The sequence below is a fragment of the Bombina bombina genome, chromosome 1, assembly GCF_027579735.1.
Source record: "Bombina bombina isolate aBomBom1 chromosome 1, aBomBom1.pri, whole genome shotgun sequence".
Lineage (NCBI taxonomy): Eukaryota > Metazoa > Chordata > Amphibia > Anura > Bombinatoridae > Bombina > Bombina bombina.
The window spans coordinates 1559858026-1559885381 of NC_069499.1; the positions used below are offsets into that span (position 1 = coordinate 1559858026).

At 38.8% G+C, this 27356-nt stretch overlaps 2 protein-coding genes across 3 annotated transcripts in view; one reads left to right on the top strand and one right to left on the bottom strand.

The window, feature by feature from the left end:
* Window positions 1–5514: 5514 nt before the first annotated feature.
* SRSF2 (serine and arginine rich splicing factor 2) lies at window positions 5515–11381 on the bottom strand. Of its 2 annotated transcripts, XR_008401946.1 has the most exons (5): window positions 11270–11381; window positions 10810–11190; window positions 7834–8156; window positions 6339–6443; window positions 5515–5894 (listed from the first exon to the last, which is right to left on the bottom strand). XR_008401946.1 is itself a non-coding variant. In XM_053709556.1 (4 exons), the coding sequence occupies exons 2-3, from the start codon at window positions 11172–11174 to the stop codon at window positions 7841–7843; spliced, it is 681 nt and encodes a 226-aa protein (XP_053565531.1). In that variant the 5' UTR covers window positions 11175–11190; window positions 11270–11381; the 3' UTR covers window positions 5515–6443; window positions 7834–7840. The 2 variants fall into 2 exon arrangements, 1 of the variants encoding a protein (XP_053565531.1); XM_053709556.1 differs by having other exon boundaries at window positions 5515–6443.
* Window positions 11382–21575: 10194 nt separating this feature from the next.
* MFSD11 (major facilitator superfamily domain containing 11) overlaps window positions 21576–27356 on the top strand; it is a 143811-nt gene continuing 138030 nt past the window's right edge. The window contains exons 1-2 of the mRNA XM_053709569.1: window positions 21576–21661; window positions 27013–27236. The gene's annotated coding sequence lies outside the window, so the exon portion shown is untranslated. The remainder of the gene's footprint in view (window positions 21662–27012; window positions 27237–27356) is intronic.

The following is a 27356-nucleotide window of genomic DNA, read 5'->3' on the forward strand; positions in this document are numbered from 1 at the left end:
TAATATTCCCAACAGTACTGAATAAAGTCGTGGACACTCACTGTCACTACCATTGTTTTGTTTTTTTAACTTATTTGGGTGCACACGACACCCATTGTTTTTATAAGATTTTTTAATAAATATATGTATTTTATTGGAAGCCTGTTTTTGCTTCTCCAACCACCTGGAGCTCAAGTGTATTTTTGTTATTCGATGATCAGTGTTGCTGGGCCACTGAGTCCCCAGCCTGCACCACTTAGCACACTGGGTGCTGCAACCTTTGTGAGCATCACTAACAAGAATTGTTATCTACCAGCACCTTTGCATTATTGCACTAGGAGGGGCCCTCTGTTATTTGTTCTACAAAGCCTGCACTACTTCCCCTTCTATCTGGAGCACCTGGAACTCCTGATCACCCCTGTTCTCTGGTGTTTGGATCAGTGTTGCTGGGCCACTGAGTCCACAGCCTGCACCATTTAGCACACTGGGTGCTACAACCCTTGTGAATATTTTAATACAAGTAGTGTCAGTTGTCCTTTTCCACTGCAATATTGCACTAGGAGGCGCCCTCTTTTTTGTGATTTATTTCACAGATTGTGTTCTTGACTGTCTTCCATGAGAGATGCTCGCACTGCACACCTGTACTTTAATCACAGTGATCAACCTTTTGGATGTCCACTTACATCCGGATTTTGATTCTGTTTGATTCTAGCAATGGAGAGCGAAAGGAAGAAAAAGGAATTCTAAACAAATTCCAAGGACCAGCCAGAGCATCAGTACAGCCTGAGGATCCCTTGACCTCGACCCGTACCTCAGGAGCTTGGCATTCTGTTGAGATGCCATGAGATACAGCTGCGGCTGTCCCCATTTGAGAATCAAGTTGGAAAACACCAAAGGATGGACTTTCCACTCCCACGGATGAAAGGTTTGTCTGCTCAGAAAATCCGCTACCCAATCGTCTACTCCTGGAATGTGGATCGCAGATAGACTGCAGTTGTGGATCTCCACCCACTGAATAATCTTGGCTACCTCTGTCATGGCCAACGAAGTCTGAGTTCATCCCTGATGTTTGATGTAAGCCACTGAAGTTATGTTGTCCGACTGGAACCTGATAAACCGGGCTGAAGCTAACTGAGGCCAGAAGAGCATTGAAGATTGCCCTCAGCTCTAGGATGTTTATGGGGAGAACTGACTCCTCCCGAGTCCATATCCCCTGAGCCTTTAGCGAGGCCCAGACTGCTCCCCATCCCAGCAGGCCGGCATCAAAGGCCACAATCACCCAGGAAGGTCTGCAGAAGCAGGTTCCCTGGAGAGATGATCCTGAGACAACCACCAAAGATAATCCCTTGTCTCCTGATCCAGATGTAATCATGGAGACAGATAAGCACAATTTGTTCCACTGCCTGAGCATGCATAACTGCAAGTGTCTGAGGTGGAAACAGGCAAACTGAATGATGACCATGGCAGCTACCATAAGACCAATCATCTCCATACATTGAGCCACTGATGGCTGAGGAGAGGACTGAAGTGCCAGACAAGAATCAAAAATCTTAGATTCCTTATCAATGAAAATATTTCTGACGGGTCAGGAAATCAATTACGGTTCCCAAGAACACTATTTTTGTAGATGGAATTAAGAACTCTTTTCCAAATTCACCTTCCATCCGTGAGATCGCAGAAAGGATAACATGTCTGTGGGAGTTTGCTTGTTGAAAGGATGGCGCCTGAACCAGAAGGTCGTCCAGATAAGGCGCCACTGCAATGCCCCGCAACCGGAGCACTGCCAACAGGGATCCCAGAACCTTTGAGAAAATTCTGGGAGCTGTAGCAAGGCAGAGTGGGAGCGCCACAAAAGAGTGTCTAGCAATGACAACCTCAGAAACTTGTGATGATCCCTGTGGATGGGAACATGCAGGTACACGTCCTTTAAATATACCTTTGTCATAAATTGACCCTCTTGAACCAAGGGAAGAATGGAAGGAATAGTTTCCTTTAATTTTAAAACTTTTTTCTGCAAGAAAAATACACTGTCACAAAAACTCTGGGCAACCTCTACACCTCAGCTTTGCTGAGGTGCTTACCTGCCTGACAATTGAGTGAATATTCTGCTAGGTAACTGCAACTAAGCTATCTCTGCTCAGGAACACAGAAAGTGTAGGGGGAAAAGGTGGGCAACAGAAAATAGTCACCTCAGCTAAACCTGCCCTTCGTGGGAGTTACAAAATGAATTTAACTGCAAACCAGCGGAACACTAGATAACCTCAGGCAGCCTCTTCACCTCAGCACTCTTTACTGAGGTGACTACCTGTCCTGCCGGCAATCTGATTAAAAGGCGTTAGCTACGATCTGGACTTCCCAGAGCTGCTCAATCAGGCAATCGCAAGCGGTGCTTTAGCGTTACATCAGATCCGGAACACAAAGAAAAAACTGAATTGTGCAACTATCTTGCTGCCTCAGAAAAAGCCTGCCTTCCTAATCGTGGGCATACTCAAACTGCAACCACCCGGCCGCCATTAATTCCAACAGACTTCTCGCACCGGAGTGCTACCTAACACCCATGTGAAAACACTTCTGATGCCATCCACCAAGTCTGGAACCCGGAGTAAAAACTGAGCCACAATAAAAATGTTTAGTCCCCAGTGCCTGCATCCACTGCCTACCTCAATCCTATTAACCCTAAATAGGTTTACTGGGATTCCATGACCTACTTAAACTGTTGAAGTGCCATATTTTCCTGAGCCCAGAAAATAAAATTATGCAATTACCTGAATATATGCCTGGCAGCAGGGCAGCTCACCTGGTTTGAGAGGGCCTCCTCCCTCATATGGACCTGTGGAAGGAAAGGACCGAATCCTACTCAGGCTTCCAAGATAGGGCAGCCTGAACAGTTTGGGAGGCACAGTGAGGATTATACCCCACAAGTTCCCAGATGCATAAAAGCCACCGCTGCTCTACTGAAGAGACTGACATGGACTACGGCTAAACCCAAGGAAGACAGAGCAAACCTGCTCTGCTTCAAATTAAAATCTTGAAGAAAAATTTTAGACACCTAAACTTTATCACCTCCTTGCAACGCAGGCAAAGAATGAATGGGGGTTGTGGGAAGGGATACTTAACAGCTTTGCTGTGGTGCTCTTTTGGCTCCTCCTGCTGGCCAGGAGTGATATTCCCAACAGTAATTACTGATGATCCGTGGACTCATGTGTCAGAAAGAAAATGGTTTACAAGTATTTCCATTACCCTTATATTGGCATTTGAAATAGTTTATTTAGCCTGTGGTATCCCCCACCCATCCTGAAAGGATTTGGCCTCAAGGCCAAGCTGTGTTAAGTCAGACGAAATTACACTCCCGTGGGTTATAGGAGATAAGGTAATAAAATGTTAATTTTCCATTGTTTTCTCCAAGAACTGATAATTGGTTTATGGACAGATCTAAGAAAGCAGGCATGTGTACACAATATGATTAAGTAATGAGATATTATACCTACAAGCTCAATCCCATTTTATTAGGTTGTGGCTTCAAAAAAAAAAAACCAGCTAATTCATATACACAAATAAGCCTTAAAAATGCAAATTTCATAAATTTTATACTCTGCAGCTGGTAAAAAGTAATTGGAAACTCATTAGGGAAAAACTATTTTATAGAATACAGTCCCTTTAAGGACCAGGAATTTTAAAGAAACTTTAACAATTATGAAACAAATTATCTATAACAAAGAAAAGAGGGTGCCACATTGCAGATCAGATAAATCCACAAGAGATGACAGTAGGAGTTGGTATAAAGCACTAGGGTGCAGTATAGGCAGTCCGGAACCAACCAGTTGTCCGGTAGACTCAATGAAAATCCAACGGATGGAATCCTCGTCCCAACAAGGGGAGTCCAGAGATCCAGGAGTAAATGGAGGTCCATTAGGCTCGATATTAGGGTAGTCAGCAGATCAATCTTCGTCCCACCAGGGAGAGTCCAGAGGTCCCAGGAGTAGATGGAAAGAAACTGGTGGTCTCAAATTATATCCAAATCTTCTCAAGATGGCGAATTACTATTTAGTAATTCGCCATCTTGAGACGATTTGGATATAACCCCGGTGTGGACATGAAATTTTCTAGTATTTGACACAATTCTGAAAATACATGAGTATAATTTGAGACCACCAGTTTTTATCTTTCCATCTACGCCTGGGACCTCTGGACTCTCCCTGGTGGGACAAGGATCTATCTGCTGACTACCCTAATATCGAGCCTAACGGACCTCCATTTACTCCTGGGATCTCTGGACTCCCCTTGGTGGGATGAGGATTCCATCCGTTAGATTTGCATTGAGTCTACCGACGACTGGTTGGTTCCAGACTGCCTATACTGCACACTAGTGCTTTATAGCACGTAAGATTCCCAACACCTACTGTCTTCTCTTGTGGAGTTATCTGATCTGCGGTGCCCTCTATTTTCTTTGTTATAGATCTTATCTTGTGTTGTGGCGTGACTCTAGAGGAGCTGCCTCCAGTTTTGGATCTTTGCTTTGAGACTACTTGATTCATATTAGGACTACCACATATTGGTTAGTCTTTTTTGGACAATCAGTTTGGTCTTTTTGTTTACATGAACGGATTTGTATATGTATGTATGCCTATTAGTTAATGTATTGGGGTTTTCTTACACTGTATGCCATTCCTCATACACCACATGCTGGTTCTAACTATTTAGATCAATAGGCCACCTATACATATATGTTAATCATTTGTGGATCTGAGCTTGTGATCAGTGGAGTACATTGTAGATTTTTTCACTTAATCGTTTGATTGCCCCACATTCGATTATCTTCTGTATATATACACACCATATATATTTTCATATCATTTTATATCCTTGTTACTTGGCACCTCTTACAGGTACCCGTGTGGCTATTGTTGCCATTTGTGTACTAGCTTGTCTTTAAATAAATGAAACAAATGTAAAAGCTTCCCTACGACCCTATCCTCACAGACAGACATGCTTGGCTTTTTACCAATTAGAAGGCTGCTAATTGCAGCTGCGCACCACTTCTGAAATTCCTGGCACTAGAAGGATCATGTAGCCTGTAAAGTTAATTTTAGCTATAGTGCAGAGATAACCCTCCCACAACTTTACCCCTCCCCCACTGGTCACCACCATCTTAGGTGCCGGCAGACAGTCTTCTAGTATGCAGTTTAATGTGAAGTTTAAGTTTCACGTATTAAACTACAAAAGTTATGTACAGTAGGACCATGTTGCAGCATTTATTTTGCCCTGAAAAGTTTATTCTCAGCCTTACTACAAATCTTTTTGCAAACTGAAAGGGATTCTAAATCCAATTTTTTTCTCTCTCATGATTCAGATAGAGTATGCAATTTTAAGGAGCTTTCAAATTAACCGCTATTGTAAATTTGTTTTTGTCTTTTGAATGACTGCACTCGTGCATACATAACCAGCTAAATCTTCCAAAACAGATGAACATTAAAAAGGAAATTACTTGTTTGAAAAAGCCATAGGGCCTATTTAATAATAAACACAGAAAAAAAATTGAGAAAAAAAAAGTTTATTAACCATAGTACAGTGGTTATAGTACAGAATGTTAGAGCCAGATATATTAAACACATACATTGGAATGACACCTGCTTTAGACAATATAAAGATGCTCATATTTACCAGATTCTGAAAAAGGTGTTTTATCAGCTAGATGTGCTCACTGTATGCTCCATTATTTTTATGCAAGACCCGGGTGACTGGAAGTGCAGTTGTCAGACATTCTAACAAACTGGACAGCCATTTGCTTTTGCTGCACGACAAGGCATCGTTACACAGGAGCAATCAGGAGAAAACAGGAAACAGCCAAGCACTCTGCACTGCAACACGCCACCTTAACAGCTAACCAGCATTACTCAACTGCTACACAACTGCGCCTAGTGCACAAAAATACATAAGAGAAGAAATTAGGATGATAATCAAATAAAAACACTCCCTTGCAAAATCGTTACATGAACATTTGTAAGAAATTTGGGTGATCAGATACCATTCTTACTAAAATGAAAGTACATTTAAGACAATTTACATATGACAAATACAAGGTATTCAGCAAGGAAATTGTGATGTCTCTGGTTTAATTTCAGGTCTAGGGCATGCCATTAGTTATAGAAACCGGAGATACGCACTCCTTTTCCAGGTTTCAGATTTTAGACAAAATGAATTACCTCAAAAATCCAAGCCAATAATGAAATCTGTAGTCGTTCACTTCACTAAATTACAAGAAATTTGAATAACAGCAACAAAATGGCACATAAAATGCAAAGTCTGCCTCAAGGCTGAACTTAAACAGGTAAAAAGTCTAACAAATTACAAATAACCACCTTTTCGGTAGGCTGTTTCTTGCTCCAAGGGGCTTTCCGTGAGTGGAAGGACTAGTGAACGATTATCACACCAATGTCCAGCATGTAGAATTCCTTCTGAAGACTCTAGTTACAGGAGAATAAAAAACAGTGAGGATTTTGTTGCTTTTATCAGTTAATAGAGATACTATAGGTCCAACATGCACCAATGCATGAGAGACTACAATTGGTGATACAGCTGTGCAGGTTAAACCAGATTAGTCAGATTTCTTTAACACACTTTCAAACTAGACTCAGATACTATATAACTTAAGTGATTTTCAAAATACTATTTTTAAATGGAGTTTACCAAACTGAAAGCCTAGCTTCCCTATATAGGACAGTAAGTTGCAGACTGCCCTATTCTTGGAGTATGCTAGGGGCACCTAATTCTATGTAAGCATATGCCAGTAGCTTTACCTACCTTATTGTAAAGCATTAACATGCTTTGATCTATGTCAAATATTGGTGCCATAATTAAAATGTATCCTAACACTGTCCAGTGACAAGCGGGAATTTATAAGGTTAGTTAAACCCAATAACTCTTAAAAAAACATCTTGCAAACAGCAGTCCACTGTATCCCTGGAAAGCTTGAGAAACCAGATTTTGATAGCCTACTGACACTAAGAATCTGAGATACTGAAGCACATGTGATCACAGGAATATCATTAAATCTGGTTTCTAAAGCAAAACATTTGACAAATAGCCCTACAAGGACTATGAAGAATGAGAAAATGTGCAACTTTGTGAAAAATTTATTCACAGCTGAAAGACCAAACAGTTTACAGATTAAAGACACACTATCCATGTTGGCCACCCAGATTGCATAATTTTAACAGATCTCCCTATAGTGTAATTTTAGACTAACCTTATACATAACAGGGTATCTCTTATTAATTTAACACTAAAGTTTCTTGGATGAAGTGGTATTAACTGATGACCTGCAATTACTTTTAATCAGTCTAGAGGCCAGGATAGTGCATCTTTAAAATCAGAAACAAACCTGCTCCAATAAACGCCCATAGAAACTGGTCCCTGGAGGATCAGGAAAAATCACTTATTTATCTGCAATACAGCTCAATACTCCTTAAGCAACTGGAGCCCGCAGCTTTAAGGGGAAAATGCAGATATTGGTTTAAACAGTAATTTCAAATTAAGCCCCCAAAACCCATTTAGTTTACAGTTAAAAAACATTGCGGTCTACATGACAAGTCCAATATATAAAGCCCAGAATTCTGTCTAAAACATCAAGGATGCCAACTCTGACAGATTACAAGCCAGCCAGGATATCAATACTTATTATTAAATTATAACCCACTTGTTACTTTGATTATACAAAATTTACAGAAAGAAAACCTGAAAAGTATGTAACCCTTGGGGACAGAATCTGGGCATCAATGCACTGTTTTACTACTGGGCAAAGACAACACTAAATTCACACAAAACCCCATGCAGAGCACACTATGAAAAGGTTACCTTCATTTTATGAAGACACTGCTCCTTCCTCTTCTGGAGACTTGGGAGGACTTTTAGACTTGGATCGTGATTTTGAGTTCCGTGCAGGAGGCGGCGGCGGAGGAGGAGGTGAATTCCTGGACCTAGATCTTGACCTGGAGCGGGATCTTGACCTGGACGCAGAGGAAGACTTGGACTTTGATCTGCGGGCTGAACGAGACTTTGAAGTGGAACGGGATCGTGATCTTGTCCTGGAGCGGGACTTTGAACGGCTGTATCTAGACCTGCTCCGAGATCGTGATCTGCTCTTGCTTCTTGATCTGCTACGCCGACGCCTTCTTGGGCTGGATTAAAAATAAACAAAAAAATTATGATTCTTTGTGTCTGCCAGACAGCTTGCTAAAACTTGTCATTCAGGAAAAATAGGTCTTTATGCAGCCAAAAATGGTTTCTGAAACTAAGAAAACCACTGCTAGATGCAACAACAACAAAAAAAAAAAAAAACACCTGAGTTGCCATTAAAGAGTGTTAAAACCTTGTAATTAGACTTATGTTGCCATTTATTACAAAGTTTGGAATACCCCCATGAATCTTAAATAACCAAACAGACCTATTTGAATGTCCAATTAGTATGTACAACATGCTCCAAGAACCGACTATCTTCTGTAGCAGCACAGGCCCCCACCAAACCACAACAGTAATAGTTGTGAAACAATGCAGGAGCTCTCATGTAAGATTAAAAAACCCATGTAGTATTTTTAAACTTGTTTCCCAGAAACAAGTTAATTCAAGCAGTAAACATGTTGCTTTAATTATTGCAATAAATGTATTTGGTAATGTGGGGAGTAAGACTTAAGTGTTTAATGTAAAACAGGTTTTAATCAAGTTAGATCATTCTGAATAATGAACATTTTGGATTTCCCTTCAATGGACAGTAATTTTAAGATATATAGAACATGCCATTTTAACCAAGTATCCAGATTTTAAATAAAATGTACTATGTTCTTTGTGCATAATTTGTGTAGGCTTAAAGTGAATGTAAAGTTTGACGAATATGTGCCCGTTTTTCCAAAATCCTATAATCTGGGGCACTTTCATTCAAACTTACATTTCACTGGTTTGGTTAAAATACTCACCTTTTATTCTTGAAAGCTGCTCCAGCGCTTCCCCCACTCATCACAAGCCTTCTCATACATCAGCAAAGACTAATCTGGCTTCCTCCAATCACAGTTCCCCTCTGAGCAAACATTGCCCGAGACTAAGCCGCGATTGGAGGAAGCCAGATTAGTCTTTTGACATATGAAGAGACTTGCAACGGACAGTCTGCTTTCAAGAATAAACTGAGTATTTTAACAAAACAAGTGAAAAGTAACGTTTGATCAATGAAAGTGCCCCTGTTTTTATTAGGTTTTTTTTATAAAAAAAACAGCACACATTGGTCAAACTTGACATTCACTTTAAAGGGCCATTACACATTTTTTCTTTGCATGAATGTTTTGTAGATCTATTCATAAAGCCCATAATTTTGCTCATTTTTAAACATTGCTCTGATTTGCAGACTCCTAACCAAGCCCCAAAGTTTTATTTGAATACCGTCAGCTACCTTCTCCAGCTTGCTCCTGTTTGTGTAAAGGGTCTTTTCATGTGCAAAAGGGGGGAGGGTCTTATTTCCCACTTGCAGTGGGCTTTCCAGCTGCCTTTTCAACAGAGCCAAACTGACAGCTTCTAAGTACGTTTTTAAACAGTTTTATACTGGATTTTTATATCAGTATCTGTGCATCTTATTCTTTATAGTAGTGTCTATTACATGCAGTTATATGAAAAAGGTTTTCTGAATTGTAAAACTGTTACCAGCTATGATACCAACTGCAGAGTATAAAGTCCACAAGGAAAACAAAAAAGTAATATATCTATTCTTTAGGGATATTTGTGTGCATTTCACACAAATATCCCTAAATAGATATACTTTTTCGCTGAATTTGCACACAGCCATTTAGAAATGGGTCATCCTATTAAAGGGACAGTATATACTCATTTTCATATAACTGCATGTAATAGACACTACTATAAAGAATAAGATGCAAATACCGATATAAAAATCCAGTATAAAACTGTTTAAAAACTTAGAAGCTGTCAGTTTGGCTCTGTTGAAAAGGCAGCTGGAAAGCCCACTGCAAGTGGCAAATAAGACACTCCCCCCTCCCCTTCTTTTGCATATGAAAAGACCCTTTACACAAACAGGAGCAAGCTGGAGAAGGTAGCTGACTATTTACATCAAAATTTGGGGCTTGGTTAGGAATCTGAAAATCAGAGCAATGTTATTTAAAAATAAGCAAAACTATACATTTATTTAAAAAAAAAAATTATGGGCTATATAAAAAGATCTACAAAACATTTATACAAAGAAAAAATGTGTATAATGTCCCTTTAACCTTTCATCTAGTAATAACGACTTTTCCTTTTAATAAACAGTGGTCTCTGGCACACTATAGGGAATCGTAGCCTACAATGCCCCTCAAGGATACTGAACCCAATTTTTCTCTTCCATGGTCCAGATCATGCAGTTATAATCAACTTTCTAATTTACCCCTTTTAATGTTTTATTTGTTCTCAAGGAAAAAAACGAAAAACAGTAATAAGCTTACCAGGCAGCTCATCTTTGGTTCAGTACCTGGGTAGCACTTGCTGACTGCTACCCAGGTGCTTAACAAAGGTTAGCCAGCTCCTAAGCTTTCCTTATTTTCCAATAAGGAAAAGAGATGGAAGAAAAATAAGAGTAATTTAGAAAGTTGCTTAAAATTACATTCCCATTCTGAATCGTGAAACAAAAAATACGTATTCGGTACCAATTTAACTCATCAGCGTTGATACACACGTGTATGTATTAGAGTGTGAGGCTATCACGTCGCAGACAATGTAAGCGCCATCTTGTGAGACCACGTGGTTGAGGCCTACCAGTCTACCCCTAACGTAAACCTTTCTTTCAGAATTGCTCACCTCCTGCTCCGCCGACCGCCATAATCACTCCCTCCATATCTTCTTGGCGGTGGCCCTCTGCGGCTGTGATGGGAATCTGGAGGCCGCCCGTACCGCGCCATTTGTACCCGCAGTTCTCGGCCATCTAGCACGGCCCCATCCATGGCGTCCATTGCGTCTTCGGCATCCCTCTTATCGTGGAAGCGAACAAAAGCGAAGCCACGGCTCTCTTTGGTGTAACGATCGCGTGGTATATAAACATCCCCTACTCGGCCATATTTCTCGAAAACTCTGCGGAGGGTCTCTGGAGATGTGCGGTAAGTGAGATTATCTACTTTGAGGGACGTCATTCCCTCTACGTCTGGCGGAGGACGGCCGTAGCTCATCTCATACGGACCAGAACTAAATCAAAGAAGAAAAATAATTAAATCTGATCTGTAAATTCACAAGTAATTGTTTCCGCTCCCAGGTGTGTGCCTACCTGAGATCTGCCGTTGGTGAACAGAGGCCCGCCAGGCGCCTCTTGCTCTTATAACCACGGACCACTGCCGCAAAATGGCGGCGGTTAGAAATGGACTGTCCCTCTTCACAAGCACTATCCAATCACCGTGCAGAGAATGTATCTGCCCTGGCTAGTGATTGGCTGCGCATGAAATAGATCTTCCTCTTTCCTTGTCTGGGTTATCTACAAAATGGCGCGAGCCAAGAACAGGGCGTAGTCTTCACAGACATTAACCAACCAATGTGCAGGAAACTCAAACGTAATGGGATCCGCTCCCTGCTCTCAAGTCTCAAGATGGCTGCTCAATAAAATAATTTCAACTTTAGTAATTCCGTGTATATATACACTCAATCATATGTAACGTAGGGGCTGTGTACATTTTGATTTGTAGAAAGAGAAGAGTAAAATAATCACTTACAGAGCACTCACTTATTAATTCTATACCACACAGATAGGGGCAATGACCCAAAATAAAACATAAATCTTTATTACTCTTTCGCTGTTAAGCCTTATTTTCATCTCCAACGTTTTTTTCTACATGGACTGTCTTAAAGGGACATTCCAGCCAAAAATTTACTTTACATGGATTCATTGTAGTCTTGAATAGAATCATTTTTGTAATATACATGCATTAGCAAAAATGCTTCTAATAAAAGCTATAGCTGTTTCAAATGTGTATTTAAGTATGCACCGTGCACCAGCATTTTAAACACAGCACTTGCTCAGAGAGCCTAAGGTGCTTTTAACATCTGGTAATGACTCAATTTGTTAAGCTGACATGATACAAGTCCCACTAATGATCTAAACAACTGCAGTATTTAAATTGCCAGTGCTGTGAGAATATCTATTTATACTTCACATGCACATGCAGAGAAAAATGTTAACACTAAAACAGTGATAACTTTTACTAGAAGCATTTTTGCTAATACATCTATATTGCAAATTTGTTTCTATTCAAAGATGTAATTCATCTATGTGCATTTAAATTTTGACCGGAATGTTCCTTTAAACCCTATGGTAAATCAGATTTCAGTGAGTGACCCACACATAATATATTGTTTGTTTTTTATTTCAGCCGTTTCAGCAATTTCACAATAAACCATTATTACATTTATAATTCATGGCATATTACCTTGCTAGGTCCCTTCTAATAATAGTATACAGTATCTAAAACATGTATGGTTATAAAAGATTTTGTGTACCCCCAAAGTTCCCATTTTAGAGGGCTTAGGATAATAACTAATATTTTACAAAAAAAATTATAGCCTGCATTTTAATTTCAGCATTAAAGGGACTCTCAAGTCAAAACTCAAAACTTTCATGATTCAGAGCAGCAATTTTCAACTTTGCAATTTACTTCCTTTAACAAAATGTGCATTGTGATTGGCTGATGGCTGTCACATGGTACAGGGGAGTGGAACTAGACATATAACTGAAATTTGTAAGAAAAAAAAATACTAATTTGAACTAAGTTCAGACTATGCTATGGCATTGTCTTTATTTATAATTCATTTGTTGATCATGCAAATTTACTGTATTTACTGGTCCTTTAAAGGGACAGGAAACCCAAACTTTTTCTTTCATGATTCAGTATATAATTATAAAAACTTTGCAATTTACTTCTATTATTTAATTTGTTTCCTTCTCTTGTTATCCTTTGCTGTATGGTTTATCCTGGAAAGCTCAGGAGCAGCACAGAACCTATGTTCTAGCTGCTGATTGGTGGATTAATTTATATACAGATTGTCATTGGCTCACCCATGTGTTCAGTTAGAAACCAGCAGTCATTGCTGCTTCTTTAACAAATGATACCAAGATAATTAAACAAATTAGACAATAGATGTAAATTAGAAAGTTGTTTAAAAATGTATTCTCTATCTGAATCTTGAAAGAAAAAAATTGGGTTTCATTTCACTTTAAGGACTGTAAGCAAAAAAAAATCAATTTACACTCAGCTTGTAGTAAAATGGATTCTACACCGCTACCTCGTATACCCATTTTGATTCCTTGTAAAACTAAGACTGCCAACTTGGGTTTAGTTTTTGCACAATCTTTTTATATGCACATTTGTTGAGGCACCACAGCTCCTACTGAGCATGTGCACAAGCTCACAGGGTATATACGTATAATAGTCTGTGATTGGCTGATGACTGTCACATTGTACAGGGGTCTGGCAAATGGGCGAAAAAATAAATGTGCCAGAAAAAAATTCTACTGCTTTTGTGAAAGTCAGCGTTTGTTATTGCATTGTCTATTTATTATGCACTTGTTAATTATGCAATTCTACTGTATTTAGTGGTGCATCGTGTCTTTAACAAAGGACAGGAGGGGCCACACTATGCATTTCAAATACAAATCAGACAATTGACTGGCCAGTTCACACAGACTACCTATGCTAGAGACAGTTTATCCCTATTTTTGTGGACCTTTGGAAGTAGGTAAAAGGTGGATACTTTGGAAGATTTTACTGGTAGAAATTTCCATTCTTTTTCACTTATTAATCCTTTCAACCTTGCATCATTAATTAAGCTGTTATATGTTTGAAGTAATTGTGATGTAGGATTAGAAAACAGTGATTTATAGCATTTTCTACCGAGTTGTCTATTTGCTTTAGCAATGCAAAGCTATTTCTCCCATATAACAATAGTACCTCCTTTTTCCCAGGGTTTTATCAAAACATCATCCCAAATACTAATCTCATTAAAGTGAATGTAAAGTTGAATGAATAAGTGCCTGGTTTTGTAAAATACTATTCATGATTTATGAAACTTTACATTGCAGTTTTTTTTAAATACTTACCTTTTCTTTAGCAAACCCAGACCGGCGATCCTACGCCAGCAGCTCCTGCTGTACTTACCTCAGCAATGACTAAACCGGCTTCCTCCAATCATGGTGTGCACCCCAGAGCGTCTATCTCGTGAGGCCACGCCGTGATTGGAGGAAGCCAGTTTCGTCATTTAAAGGGATAGTCTAGTCAAAAATAAACGTCCATTATTCAGACAGAGCATGCAATTTTAAGCAACTTTCTAACTTACTCCTATTATCATTTTTTCTTTGTTCTCTTGGTATCTTTATTTTAAAAAGCTGGAAAGTAAGTCTAGGAGCCAGCCCATTTTTGGATCAGCACCTGGATAGCTCTTGCTGATTGGATGGCTACATTTTGACACTAATCAGCAAGCGCTATCCAGATGCTGAACCAAAAATGGGCTGGCTTCTAAGCTTACATTCCAGCTTTTTAAAATAAAGATATCAAGAGAACGAAGAAAAATTGATAATATGAGTAAATTAGAAAAATTGCTTAAAATTGCATCCTCTATCTGAATCATAAAAGTTTAATTTTGACTATGCTATCCCTTTAAGTGCTAAGTACAGAAGAGCTGCGGGTGGAGGATCACGGTCTGGGGTTTCCTAAAGAAAAGGTAAGTATTTAAATAAAAACGCTGCAATGTAAAGTTTAATGAATGAACGTGCCCCTGTTTTTAATAGTATTTTTAAAAACCGGGCACTCATTCATTAAAATTTACATTCACTTTAAGGGCTGTTATTTCACCCTTATTCAGGTTGGAAATTTTTTATACTCCATTTTTAGTATTTTTTTTTTTTTATTTAAGATTTATTTAAATGTGGCATGAAGTGAGATCTCAATTTAAGCTTCTCATCTAAGTATGTATTTGGTTCAAAATGAGTTAACCCTTCGCTTTCATGCTACAAATCTACTAATGTATTTAGCGTTTGCATTTCCAATTCCTATGGGATCTTCCTGTTCCCATCTATCTTTATATGAGTCAATATGAAATGCATGTGTTGGACATAATCTTACCCTAAGGGGTCGATTTATCAAAGGCTTCACAAGCTTTTCGACCCCATACGACTGCAGGTTCTCACAAGAGAACCTGCACGCCGTATTTAACAAGCAGCGGTCATCAGACTGCTGCTTTCCTAACCTTTCACCACTTCTAAAGTGGCGAATTTCATTCTCCCTGGTATAGTCCGACCGGGGGAGATTGACAGCTCCTGCCCGCTCTTGATTGGCTGTTCCTGCCCGCGCTTGATTGGCTGTGCGCAGGCAGGGGGCTCATGTTCAATGCTGAATTCCGCCTAAGTCCTCTTGGTATGATATCTCTTGCCAGATATTTATCATAAATACCTTTATTCCAAAAGGACCTTCTATGTTTTCTAATCAAATCTCCCAAAATTTGTAATCCTTGTTCCCTATCATCTACATCTTGTTCTTTAATTTTACTGATATCACATAATGAAGCAACCGTTTTTTTCTATATCCTGCAAATTTTTATCCTTCCTCTTACAGAAATCTTCAGATAGGTTTATAGTGGTCATAATATATTAATTAAATTCAACTGTCTCAAAAAGAATTATGTCTTAAGCAGTCAAATCAAACATAATCTGATATAAATAGTTCTGATACTCTTTAGAATTATGTATCTGAGATTATACAATATATTTTGTAATTTATGAATACTTTGAGAGCAAGGTAGAAGATTAATGTTATACTGGTTCATAACTGATATCTAAATAACATTTGGTTTTAAAGGAAAACACATACCTACAGTATATGCTATCATCTCTCTGTGTATCATCATCTAAGAAAAGAAAAACACAAAACAAGTTTCAAGGCATCTATTGCTTATTGGCTCATATAAACAACTCCCACTCTTGTATTGGTGGAGAGGAACGGAACTGACTCTATTCTATACCCTTTATAGTACTGTAGTATCTGTTGGCACTTTACAATGGATTATAAAAATAATAAAATTCCAGCATTAGAGGGAATAGATTGTATAGCCCATCTGAACTATCAGGACTACCATTTTTTTACTGGGGAGTTATATGCAAATGACCTACACAATGCCCCACCCCTTTGCTGCAAGTATCCATTTTCTTTGCTATGAGGGGATTTTGAAGCAAAAAGGGTGGAACATTGTGTAGTTTAAGGGATACTAAACCCAATTTTTTTTCTTTCATGATTCAGATAGAGCATTAGATTTTAAGCACCTTTCTAATTTACTCCTATTATCAATTTTTCTTTGTTCTCATGCTATCTTGATTTGAAAAAGCAGTACTGTAAGCTTTAGAGCTGGACCGTTTTTTGTTCAGAACCTGGGTAGCACTTGCAGATTTGTGGCTAAATGTAGCAAACCAATCAGCAAGCTCTACCAAGGTGCTGAACTAAAAATGGGCCAGCTCCTAACCTTTTATTACTGCTTTTTCAAATCAAGATAACATGAGAACAAAGAAAAGTTGATAATAGGAGTAAATTAGAAAGTTGCTTAAAATTGCATGCTCTATCTGAATCACGAAATAAAAAATGTGGGGTTAGTATCCCTTCAAGTTGCATATCATTTTCCCAGATTACTCTGGCTGAGTACGAAATACAGCAGGCGAGTAAATAATTTTACTTTTTTCCTATATTTAACTTTGCATGGACTCGTAACTTTTTGGGCTAGTATATTGTAACCCCTGACTAGCAAGTGATATTTTTCCACCCATGTAGTCCACTTGTCCCGGACAAGTAAGACATTGCAGTGGACAAGGAACATTTTGTCTTTTTTTTGCTGTCTTTAAAGGGATAGTCTAGTCAAAATTAAACTTTCATATTCAATTTTAAGCAACTTTCTAATTTACTTCTACTATTAATTTTTCTTCGTTCTCTTGGTACCTTTATTTGAAAAAGCAAGAATGTAAAAGCTTAGGATCCAGCCCATTTTAGGTTCGGCACCCTGGATAGCGCTTGCTGATTGGTGGCTACATTTAGACACCAAGCAGCATTAAGGCTGTGACACACTGCAAGCGATGCAGTGCAAGGCAAAGCAGCTGCTTCACACTGCGTCGCATCGCTTCTGAAGTTCAAATATTTAATCTCTGAGCGCTCAGCTACACGACTTGATGCAGCAGAGTGCTCAGAGATGAAAAGGCAGGACACACTGAGCGTGCACAGCCACATCTACATGCTGCACGCCGCTCCCCTTGCAGTGTGTTACACCCTTTAGTGTCTTGTTGTGAAAAGCAAATAAAGAAACATATGATAAGAAGCTGTCTTTAGTGGCTGAGAAACAGGCAGACATTTAGTGATTTAAATGTTATAAAGTATATAAAAATAACAACAAACAAACTTTAGGGCAGCGCTCAGAAAATCTTCCTCCGTGTAGCGGTAAGTCTAACAACGCACTGGTCTTCACGCTGCAAATGACACCCCCCCTTCCAATGTCCATTGACGTCGGCAATAAGGCAAATACAAATATACAAAGACAATACAAAGAATAGCAGGTGCCGTAAAGAAAAGAAGTGATCCACCACCGCTCCAAGAAACAAGTCCAGCAACATAAACGCACCCTGCTGTAGAAAGAAAACCACCGGGTTGGCAGAGAAGTGTCAGAAGATTTTGGAGTCGTTATTTAGGAAGGGTATTTGCCCTTCAAGATGGGACTGGAGTTTTAAGTAGTCTTGTCAGCCTCTCAGTGAGAGCATTGACGAAAGTTAGAGTCTGGAAATGCAGGTAGAGTCTTTCGGCAAAACCATCCAGACTCATATTAGCAGCTCCTTAAGCAATCAGCGTTGACGAGTTTCGCTGCCTGCTTTCTTCACTCAAGTCCATGTTAGAAGCGCTGCTACAATCTGTCAAACTTGAAGGACCGTGTTACTGTTCCACGGCATAGATTCTGGTAAGATCGTTTAATTTTTTACACATATTGCAAATGCTAGAAGACAGGGTCACAGTTTGGCTCCTTTTATCTATATGGAATCAAGGGTTAATATCTCCTGAGGGGGATTATGAACAGTTGGGTTTAATCATATCTGCTTTATTTGACTTTATGCTGCTTTATGTGTAAGATGTTTATGGGCTCATAGGCTGAGATGGAACATACAGGTTTCTCTTTCACTTTGAAGGTTACGCAGCTTAAAGGGACACTGAACCCAAAATTTTTCTTTTGTGATTCAGATAGAGCATTCAATTTTAAGCAACTTTCTAATTTACTCCTATTATCAATTTTTCTTCGTTCACTTGCTATCTTTATTTGAAAAATAAGGTATCTAATGGTCGAGGCTTTAATTTCCTTTCGCTTGATTGAGTTACTACCAGAGAGGAGTTTTTATCTCTGTTCTGTCTGGGTCATTGGAGGTGGTGAGTGCCCCAGTCATTGGGGGTGTAAAGGTGCCATTTTTTTTTAATAAAGTTCATTTTTTCTGTAGTCCTCCGCATATAGTACTTTAGCTATGAATGATTCTGATTCATTAGAGGGTTTTCCTCTATTTCAAAGAGTTATGCCTGTTTATATATTGTGAGGGAGCTCTGGAATATCCGCCCTCTCAATTATGTTCCATATGCCTTGATAAGGGGATTATATCAAATAAGGTTGACATGTTTGATACCACTGAGCTGCCCACCTCCTCGTCCAGTGAGGTGCACACCCTACATGCATCTGGTATACACATGCAGCTTCCCATTGCACTGCTAATCCTCCATCTGGAGGGGGCCTTTTATCTCCAGACGTTACTGCGCAGTTTCATACGGTGGTGTCTGCGGCCATTAGTGCTTTCCCTTGCACTGCTAAGCGCAAGCGAAAGGTTAAATCTTGCACTCCTGCCCTGGTGGCATCATGTAATTTGTCTGATATATCTGATCAGTTATCGGAGGATGAGGGTCTCTCTGAAACTTCAGAGTATGAACTTTCAGGGTTGGAGTCTGCTGCCTATAATCCTCCACCTGTGGAGGATCCTGTTTATAGATTTAGGACAGAACGTTTACGCTTTCTACTAAAGGAGGTTTTGACTACATTAGAGGTTCCAAAGGCCGAGCTGCCAGACGAACCTCTGGGTCCTAAATTTGATGACAATCATTATTAAGGACGAGTGGAACAGGATTAGATTCCTCTTCCCGTTGTCTGCCTTTTAAGGATCCCGGTTCCGGGCTCTCTATGGGGGGGTGGGTTTTCTTTTTCCCATCCCTACTTGATTGGCGCTATTTTTACGCTTGCCACACATAATGCTAGCCCGTGTGAGGATAGTTTGTCGTTCATAGAGCCGCCGGTTATAAGGATGGAAACTCTGTTAAAGAGGATGTTTCAACCTATATGATATTTGCTTTTATGGGCGGCGCTTGCCGCGGCAGTTGCTAGTGCGGCTACCTTTTGGTGCGTCTCCGTCGCGAAAATTTTCAAGGTGGAGTGTTTCCTCAACATTTTTCAGGAAAGAATTACGGCCTTCTGGGTTACTAATTCTTTTATCTGTGCTGTTATTACGCAGATTAATTAGCCTATGGCTAAGATTTCAGGTTTTCTGTTCAGGCCGTAAGGTGCTCTGACAGATATAACTTCTAAGTCTATTTCCCTCTCCTTTAAGGGAAAGAGTTTGTTTGACTATCTCCACGGTTTCAGGGGCCTAGGGTGCCTTAATACAGTAAGATGAGGAGAACAAATCTAAGGGATAAAGTTCGTATTTTCATTCCTTTAGTTCTGATAAAAGCCCAGCGTCAGAGGCCTCTGCTAAGCCAGAGCAAACCAAGAGTTCTTGTAAGCCAGCTCAGTCCTGGAATAGATCCAAGCAGAGTAAGAAGCCAGCAGAGACTAAGTCCCCATGAAGGGGCGGCCCCCAGTCCTATTTTGGATCGTATAGGGGGCAGACTGTCGCTCTTTCTGAGGCTTGGTTCAGGGACATGCAGGATCTTTGGGTCCTGGAGGTGGGGGCAGATTCATCCTCTCAGGGGCAGATTCATCCTCTAAACCTGTGTTCAATTTATTATTGCACTACAGCTAGTGTGCAACACTGCCCCGTACTTGTGCAAAGCCAATAGTGCGAGCAGGAGCTGTAAATCTTCCCAGTTGTAGAAGTCTGGGGGGCAGATACGCCATATAACAGATGGGAAAGTAGGTTAAAGGGATATGAAACCCACATTTTTTCTTTCATGATTCAGATAGAGCGTGCAATTTTAAAGTGATGGTAAACTATTATAAACTACTAAGTTGCAATGGAAAGTAGATTATAAATAAATATAAATAAAACATTTTTTTCTTTCTTATTATCTTACCTAATTTTGCTCCGTATTATGTTCTATGTATGCAGCATTCACCCGCCGGCCCCACTCGATAATTTTTTTTTTCCCTGCTTTTCTAAATTGACATAAAATCAAATTGCGTGTCAACTGATAGCCTAAACGCTATGTAATGGCACATAGTGCAATGCACGCATGCACAAACATTTCTTTTCGAAGCAATGAAACTGTCGAATCATATTCATGTCTCAATATGCGCGTTTGTGTGATTTTCACACATGCGTAGTAGCGGTTGGAGTGGCACAAAGTGACGTCTAAGTAAACATTGAATATTAGTTACTACGATTCAGTGTTTACTTGGACTCTATCCAGAACATATATAACAGCCTGTCCTGACAGGTCATCAAATGTTAATTATTTACTTATATATATATATATATATATATATTTTTTTTTTTTAAAGTAATCGTTTTGCATATATATCACACACATACAGTATATTGATTTCTGTTTAGTAGTATTTGCATCGTTTACCATCACTTTAAGCAACTTTCTATTTTACTCTCATTATCAATTTTTCCTCGTTCTCTTGGTATCTTTTTATTTTAAACAGGAATGTAAGCTTAGGAGCCAGCCTATTTTTGGTTCAACACACTGGGTAGCACCCACTTGCTTGATTAGTGGCTAGATTTAGCCACCAATCAGCAAACGCTACCCAGATGCTCAACCAAAACAAAAATGGTCTGGCTCCTGAGCTTATATACCTGCTTTTCAAATAAAAGATACTAAGAGAATAAAGAAAAATTTATAATAGGAGTAAATTATAAAGTTGCTTAAAATTACATGCTCTATCTGAATCATATAAGAAAAACTTGGGTTTCATATCCCTTTAAGAAGCAGCGGTCTGAACAGAGCTGTTTCTTAACTCCCGGCTGCATGGTCGCTCATGCGAGCCTGCAGCCGGATCCTTTGATAAATCTGGCTTCATATATAATTAAATATCTTATTGTTGCAGAGCTGTCGTTACACTTAGATAATTTCACATAATGTTTGAGGTCTGTCCTCCAGATCACAGCAAAATTATATTAACTGAAGAAAAAATAATCAGAATGCATAGTTGCCAACAGTCCTTAATTTCCAGGGACAGTCCCTGTATTTTTTTGTATGTCCCTGGAAATTTCCCCTCCAGGAGATTTGGGGGTGCTGCAGCTAAGCTAGGGCATGTGTGACACCTGTTACTGGGGAGGAACTGCCGTGGAGTTGTGCGTGTAGCAAGTACTCTGCTTGATACCTCAGAGCAGGTCTAGGCAGGGACTTCAAACTGCACCTTCTCTGAGTGAGCGATGTTTAAACTGGCACACTAGGTAAGGAGCTGATTTGTTGTAAAAGAGGGGGGATTACTTGGCTACTACTGTAGATAATTATACTATTACTGTCACATGTGTGTGTTTTGATCACAGAATGGAGTGGGCAGAGCAGTTGAACAGTAGGTCGTCAATACTCCGGTAACCTGCTTGCTTGCTTGCTCTGCTGCAAAGTGTCCCTGGAAATTTTTTGGAAATGTTGACAACTGAATGTAAAAAAAGCTTTGTAGGCTCATAAATGTTCAATAACTTTTAATTTATTATATCTAACACTTAAGTCTCATTAATAGCAACAACAAAAAAATGTTTTTGAATAGCTACATAACTTTACAGAAATTATATTTTGTAAATTATTAATGGCTTCTATATACAGAATTCTATTAGTCTATATCAGAATATTTGAAAAAAGTAAACCATATTTTTAAATATCTAATGACACCTCAAAACAGTATGCTTTTATGTATTCAATATTATTTAACTAGTTTTGGTTAGTGTATAACGTATTAATAATAAGAAATAATAAACCTTTTAAAAAATAACATAAAGGGAGGGACTTAGTCATTAAAGTGAATGTAAATCCTAGCGTTTTACAAACGCTAGGATTGACTTTTGAAACAAATAAAGGGCACTTTCATTCATGACGTATAAGATACTTCATGTAGAAAGCTCCTTTATTTGATTCAATCGATCGCCGCTCTTAGCTGCTACTGCAGCCCACGGGTAAAAAAATTTTTTTGCCGTGGGCTGCTGTAGCAGCTAAAAACGGCGATCGGTTAAAACAAATAATGGAGCTTTCTACATGAAGTATCTTATACGTCATGAATGAAAGTCCCCTTTATTTGTTTCAAAAGTCAATCCTAGCGTTTGTAAAACGCTAGGATTTACTTTCACTTTAAAAAATATCCCTATACAATATAAAATGCTCCTGAACATTTTCATTCACAGAAACTGAGACATAGTTTAGAAGAATTATTGTGAAACAAAACGTCTACAAAGACTCAAATGCAAATGGACCATTTTAAAGGGAGATTTCTAATACAATTGCATGTTCTAATTAGTTACAGGGTGTGATTCTTCATTACTATCACCTAGATTACGAGTTTTGTCGGTAAAAACTTGCGGAGCTAACGCTCCTTTTTTTCTTGCGCTCCCTTAAGCCAACGCTGGTATTACGAGTTTTCTGAATGGCTGCGTTAGCCTCAGAAAAGAGAGCGTTGAGCAAAATTTAGCTCCACTTCTAACCTCAATACCAGCGTTGCTTACGGTAGCGGTAAGCTGGAAAAACGTGCTCGTGCACAATTTCCCAACAGGATACAATGGGGCTGAGCTGGCTGAAAAAAAACTTAACACCTGCAAAAAAAGCAGCGTTCAGCTCCTAACGCAGCCCAATTGTTTCCTATGGGGAAACACTTTCTAAGTCTACACCTAACACCCTAAAATGAACCCCGAGTCTAAACACCCCTAATCTTACACTTATTAACGCCTAATCTGCCGCCCCCGACATCGTCGCCATCTGCATTATATTATTAACCCCTAATCTGCCGCTCCGGACACTGCCGCCACCTACATTATCCCTATGAACCCCTAATCTGCTGCCCCTAACATCGCCGACACCTAGATTATATTTATTAACCCCTAATCTGCCCCCCCCCAACGTCGCTGCCACCTACCTACACTTATTAACCCCTAAGCTGCCTACCGGACATAGCCGCCACTATAATAAATGTATTAACCCCTAATCTGCCCTCCCTAACATCGCCGCCACCTACCTACAATTATTAACCCCTAAACTGTCGACCCCAACGTCGCCGCTACTATAATAAAGTGATTAACCCCTAAACCTAAGTCTAACCCTAACCCTAACACCCCCCTAAATTAAATATAATTTAAAGAAATCTAAATAAATTTACTATAATTAAATAAATTATTCCTATTTAAAACTAAATACTTACCTATAAAGTAAACCCTAAAATAGCTACAATATAATTAATAATTACATTGTAGCTATTTTAGGATTTATATTTATTTTACAGGCAACTTTGTATTTATTTTAACTAGGTACAATAGCTATTAAATAGTTAATAACTATTTAATAGCTACCTAGTTAAAATAATTACAAAATTACCTGTAAAATAAATCATAACCTAAGTTACAAATACACCCAACACTACACTATCAATAAATTAATTAAATAAATTACCTACAATGATCTAAACTAAAATACAATTAAATAAACTAAACTATATTACAAAAAAAACAAACACTAAATTACAAAAAATAAAAATATATTACAAGAATTTTAATATATTTACACCTAATCTAAGCCCCCTAATAAAATAAAAAAGCTCCCCAAAATAATAAAATTCCCTACCCTATACTAAATTACAAAAGTAATCAGTTCTTTTACCAGCCCTTAAAAGGGCTTTTTTTTTTGTGGGGCATTGCCCCCAAGTAATCAGCTCTTTTACCTGTAAAAAAAAATACAAGACCCCCCCAACATTTACAACCCACCACCCACACACCCCTACTCTAAAACCCACCCGATTCCCCCTTAAAAAAAAATAACACTACCCCATTGAAGATCACCCTACCTTGAGCCGTGTTCACCCAGCCGGGCACCAATGGGCCAGAAGAGGACATCCGGACCGGCAGAAGTCTTCATCCGATCGGGGCAGAAGAGGTCCTCCATCCAGCAGAAGTCTTCATCCAAGCGGCATCTTCTATCTTCATCCATCCGGCGCGGAGCTGGTCCATCTTCAAGACATCCAACGCGGAGCATCCTCTTCTTCCCGACTACTAACGACGAATGAAGGTTCCTTTAAATGACGTCATCCAAGATGGCGTCCCTCGAATTCCGATTGGCTGATGGGATTCTATCAGCCAATCGGAATTAAGGTAGGAAAAATCTGATTGGTTGATTTAATCAGCCAATCGGATTGAAGTTCAATCCGATTGGCTGATTGGATCAGCCAATAGAATGCAACGTCAATTCTATTGGCTGATCCAGAGCTGCCAGAAATATGTATACCACCAGTTTTCTGTCTCCTATATTTCTATTAATTTATATGTGTTTTATTAAAATTAGTATGTAGATATATTTCTAGGGTTTTCAGATGTCTATTTTTGAAATTGAAAGTCAGTCAAATAAAGTTAAAGGGACAGTCAAGTCCAAAAAAACTTTCATGTTTCAAATAGGGCATGTCATTTTAAACAAATTTCCAAATTACTTTTATCACCAATTTTGTTCTCTTGGTATTCTTAGTTGAAAGCTAAACCTAGGAGGTTCATATGCTAATTTCTTAGACCTTGAAGGCTGTCTCTAATCTAAATGCATTTTGATAGTTTTTCACCACTAGAGGGCATTAGTTCATGTGTTTCATATAGATAACATTGAGCTCATGCACGTGAATTTACCATTGAGACAGCTCTGATTGGCTAAAATGCAAGTCTGTCAAAAGAACTGAAATAAGAGGGCAGTCTGCTGAGGCTTAGATACAAGGTAATTACAGAGGTAAAACGTGTATAATTATAACTGTGTTGGTTATGCAAAACTGGGGACTTGGTAACTAAGGGATTATCTATCTTTTAAAACAACAACAATTCTGGTGTTGACTGTCCCTTTAACGTATAACTTCCATGATTCAGATAACAGGAAGTGATTGTCTGTTACAGCAGGATCCTAGGGACTGTTTGCTCACTGGCTGGTAAGTCGAACTCCCGCTGTTTGTACAGGAGCACCGTATTCACAGCGCTACGGAATTGTGAGGCGCTATACAAATAAATGATAATAATAATAATTTACAAGACACAACTACGATACAGAATGTACTCTCTTAGATGGGCATAGGCATTACAGCTACGTATCAGCAACATTTGATTTTGCTGTATGTCCTTATTTAGAATGAAGGTCAATTGATGCCTAAAGTGAAACCATAAAGTGTTTGTAATATTAAGGAAATAATGCTTCACATTATGTTATGCACTACAGAAAATTACACAAATGATTAAAACATTTTTTATTTTGTACTGTTGCTTTTTCCAGTATTTGGGTATTTATACAAACCAGTTATTTTTTTTTTAGAAGTGTTTGGGAGATAATGAGGAACATATCATATTGTGTAGGTACCTCACAGGGGTAAAACATTAAATGAATATGTAAACACCTGAAATGGCTTTAGCAATGGGGTGTAAATCAGCTGAGCATTATAATAAAGGTTAAATATAAAATTATTTATTTCTAGTAAGGATACTTTTTTAGTTAGGTTGTTAGGTTGATGTTTTGGTAGTAAACAGCAGTGCTGATAAGTACAATAGGATTCTTTTAGCAGTGAATGAGTTAAGTGTTTTTTTTTGTGCCTGTGTAAGATGATGTGGCAGAAGCCCATTGACTTCTGGGAATTGTAGTTTTAGCGTGTCTTCCTGTGCACATGGCAGAAGGTGACAGTAACACAAATTTCAGGGAAGTACATTTTAACCCACTGGCTGCCAGAGCTTGTTAAAGCTGTTTTTGACATTTCTGTGTTATCAGTTCTAAGGCAGCTATTGTGTAATGGTGACAAAATGACAGGCCACAATTACTTTTTTGACAGTTACTTACTCCTCAATTGCATGTTGCTGCAGAATATGTTGGTGCTTTTTTCGAACAATTAAACAATTTTCAAAATGTCTGCATTAAATTGCTGGTAAATATAGCGTAACACTAACATATATTTATTGTTTTGTTTTTTTGTAATTCCTGGCATGTGTCTTTACGTCTTTCGATGATGGTGCATCTGTTGAGCCAATCATAAGCGAGCATACATATGTATCCGTCAATCACTGTGCTATCCTTGTCTGGAGTGATGCTGGGATGTTCTATGGGGGGCTATGATTATGCCCCTTTGCAGGAGTTGGCCACATAAAAGGAAAAAATCAAACGAAAAGAGCATTTCTTGTTTATAGTAGAATATCACTGAAAAAGGACACCAAACACTTCTTGCTTTTGAGTAAAAATTGTGCTAAATTCTGTAACCTGCAAATCAAACAACATGTTTAGGTCATTTTAAAAGCTGCTTGAATTTTAATGCAGGGCTTGAAATAAATTGTTCAACAATAATAAAAAAAAAGGACATAATTAAATTGTTTTCATTTATTTTACTTTGCAACAAATAGCTGCTAATATGAACTCTCTTTGGCAGACAAAGTGTTAAGAGGTAGATACACTCACGAGTCACAACCCCCCAGGCAATAGTCAAAGCAATAAAGTGCACACTGGACAATGCCAGGGGTTAAGTAACATCCAGTACCAGACAATAGGTTGACTACATTGTTTCTGGATTTTTATGTTAATTGACTGTTCATCTTCCTTGCAGGATCAGAAGAAGCATAAAAACAACATTTCCCAGAATGCCCCTGTAGGCTCCACCTATGTCAGCTGACTGTCTAAAAGAGCTCCTGGTAAAAAATGCTTTCTGCCTTTACTGATCAGCTGACTTGAAATCATCCGGTTTTTCTTGCACCTGCAAACTTTACCTGTTTTCTCTCTAAGCAAATGAGATCAGCATTAAAGGGATAGACCCTCCAGCTACACTGTAAGGTAGGTGATCAGATGCTTCTGCAAGGTGATCTAAGCTATTTTGTAAAGCAGGAAACAACACCCCAATGGGTAGCTGGTCTCAGTAGCAGTGAAAGGGTTAATCTGTTCATTAAATAGTTT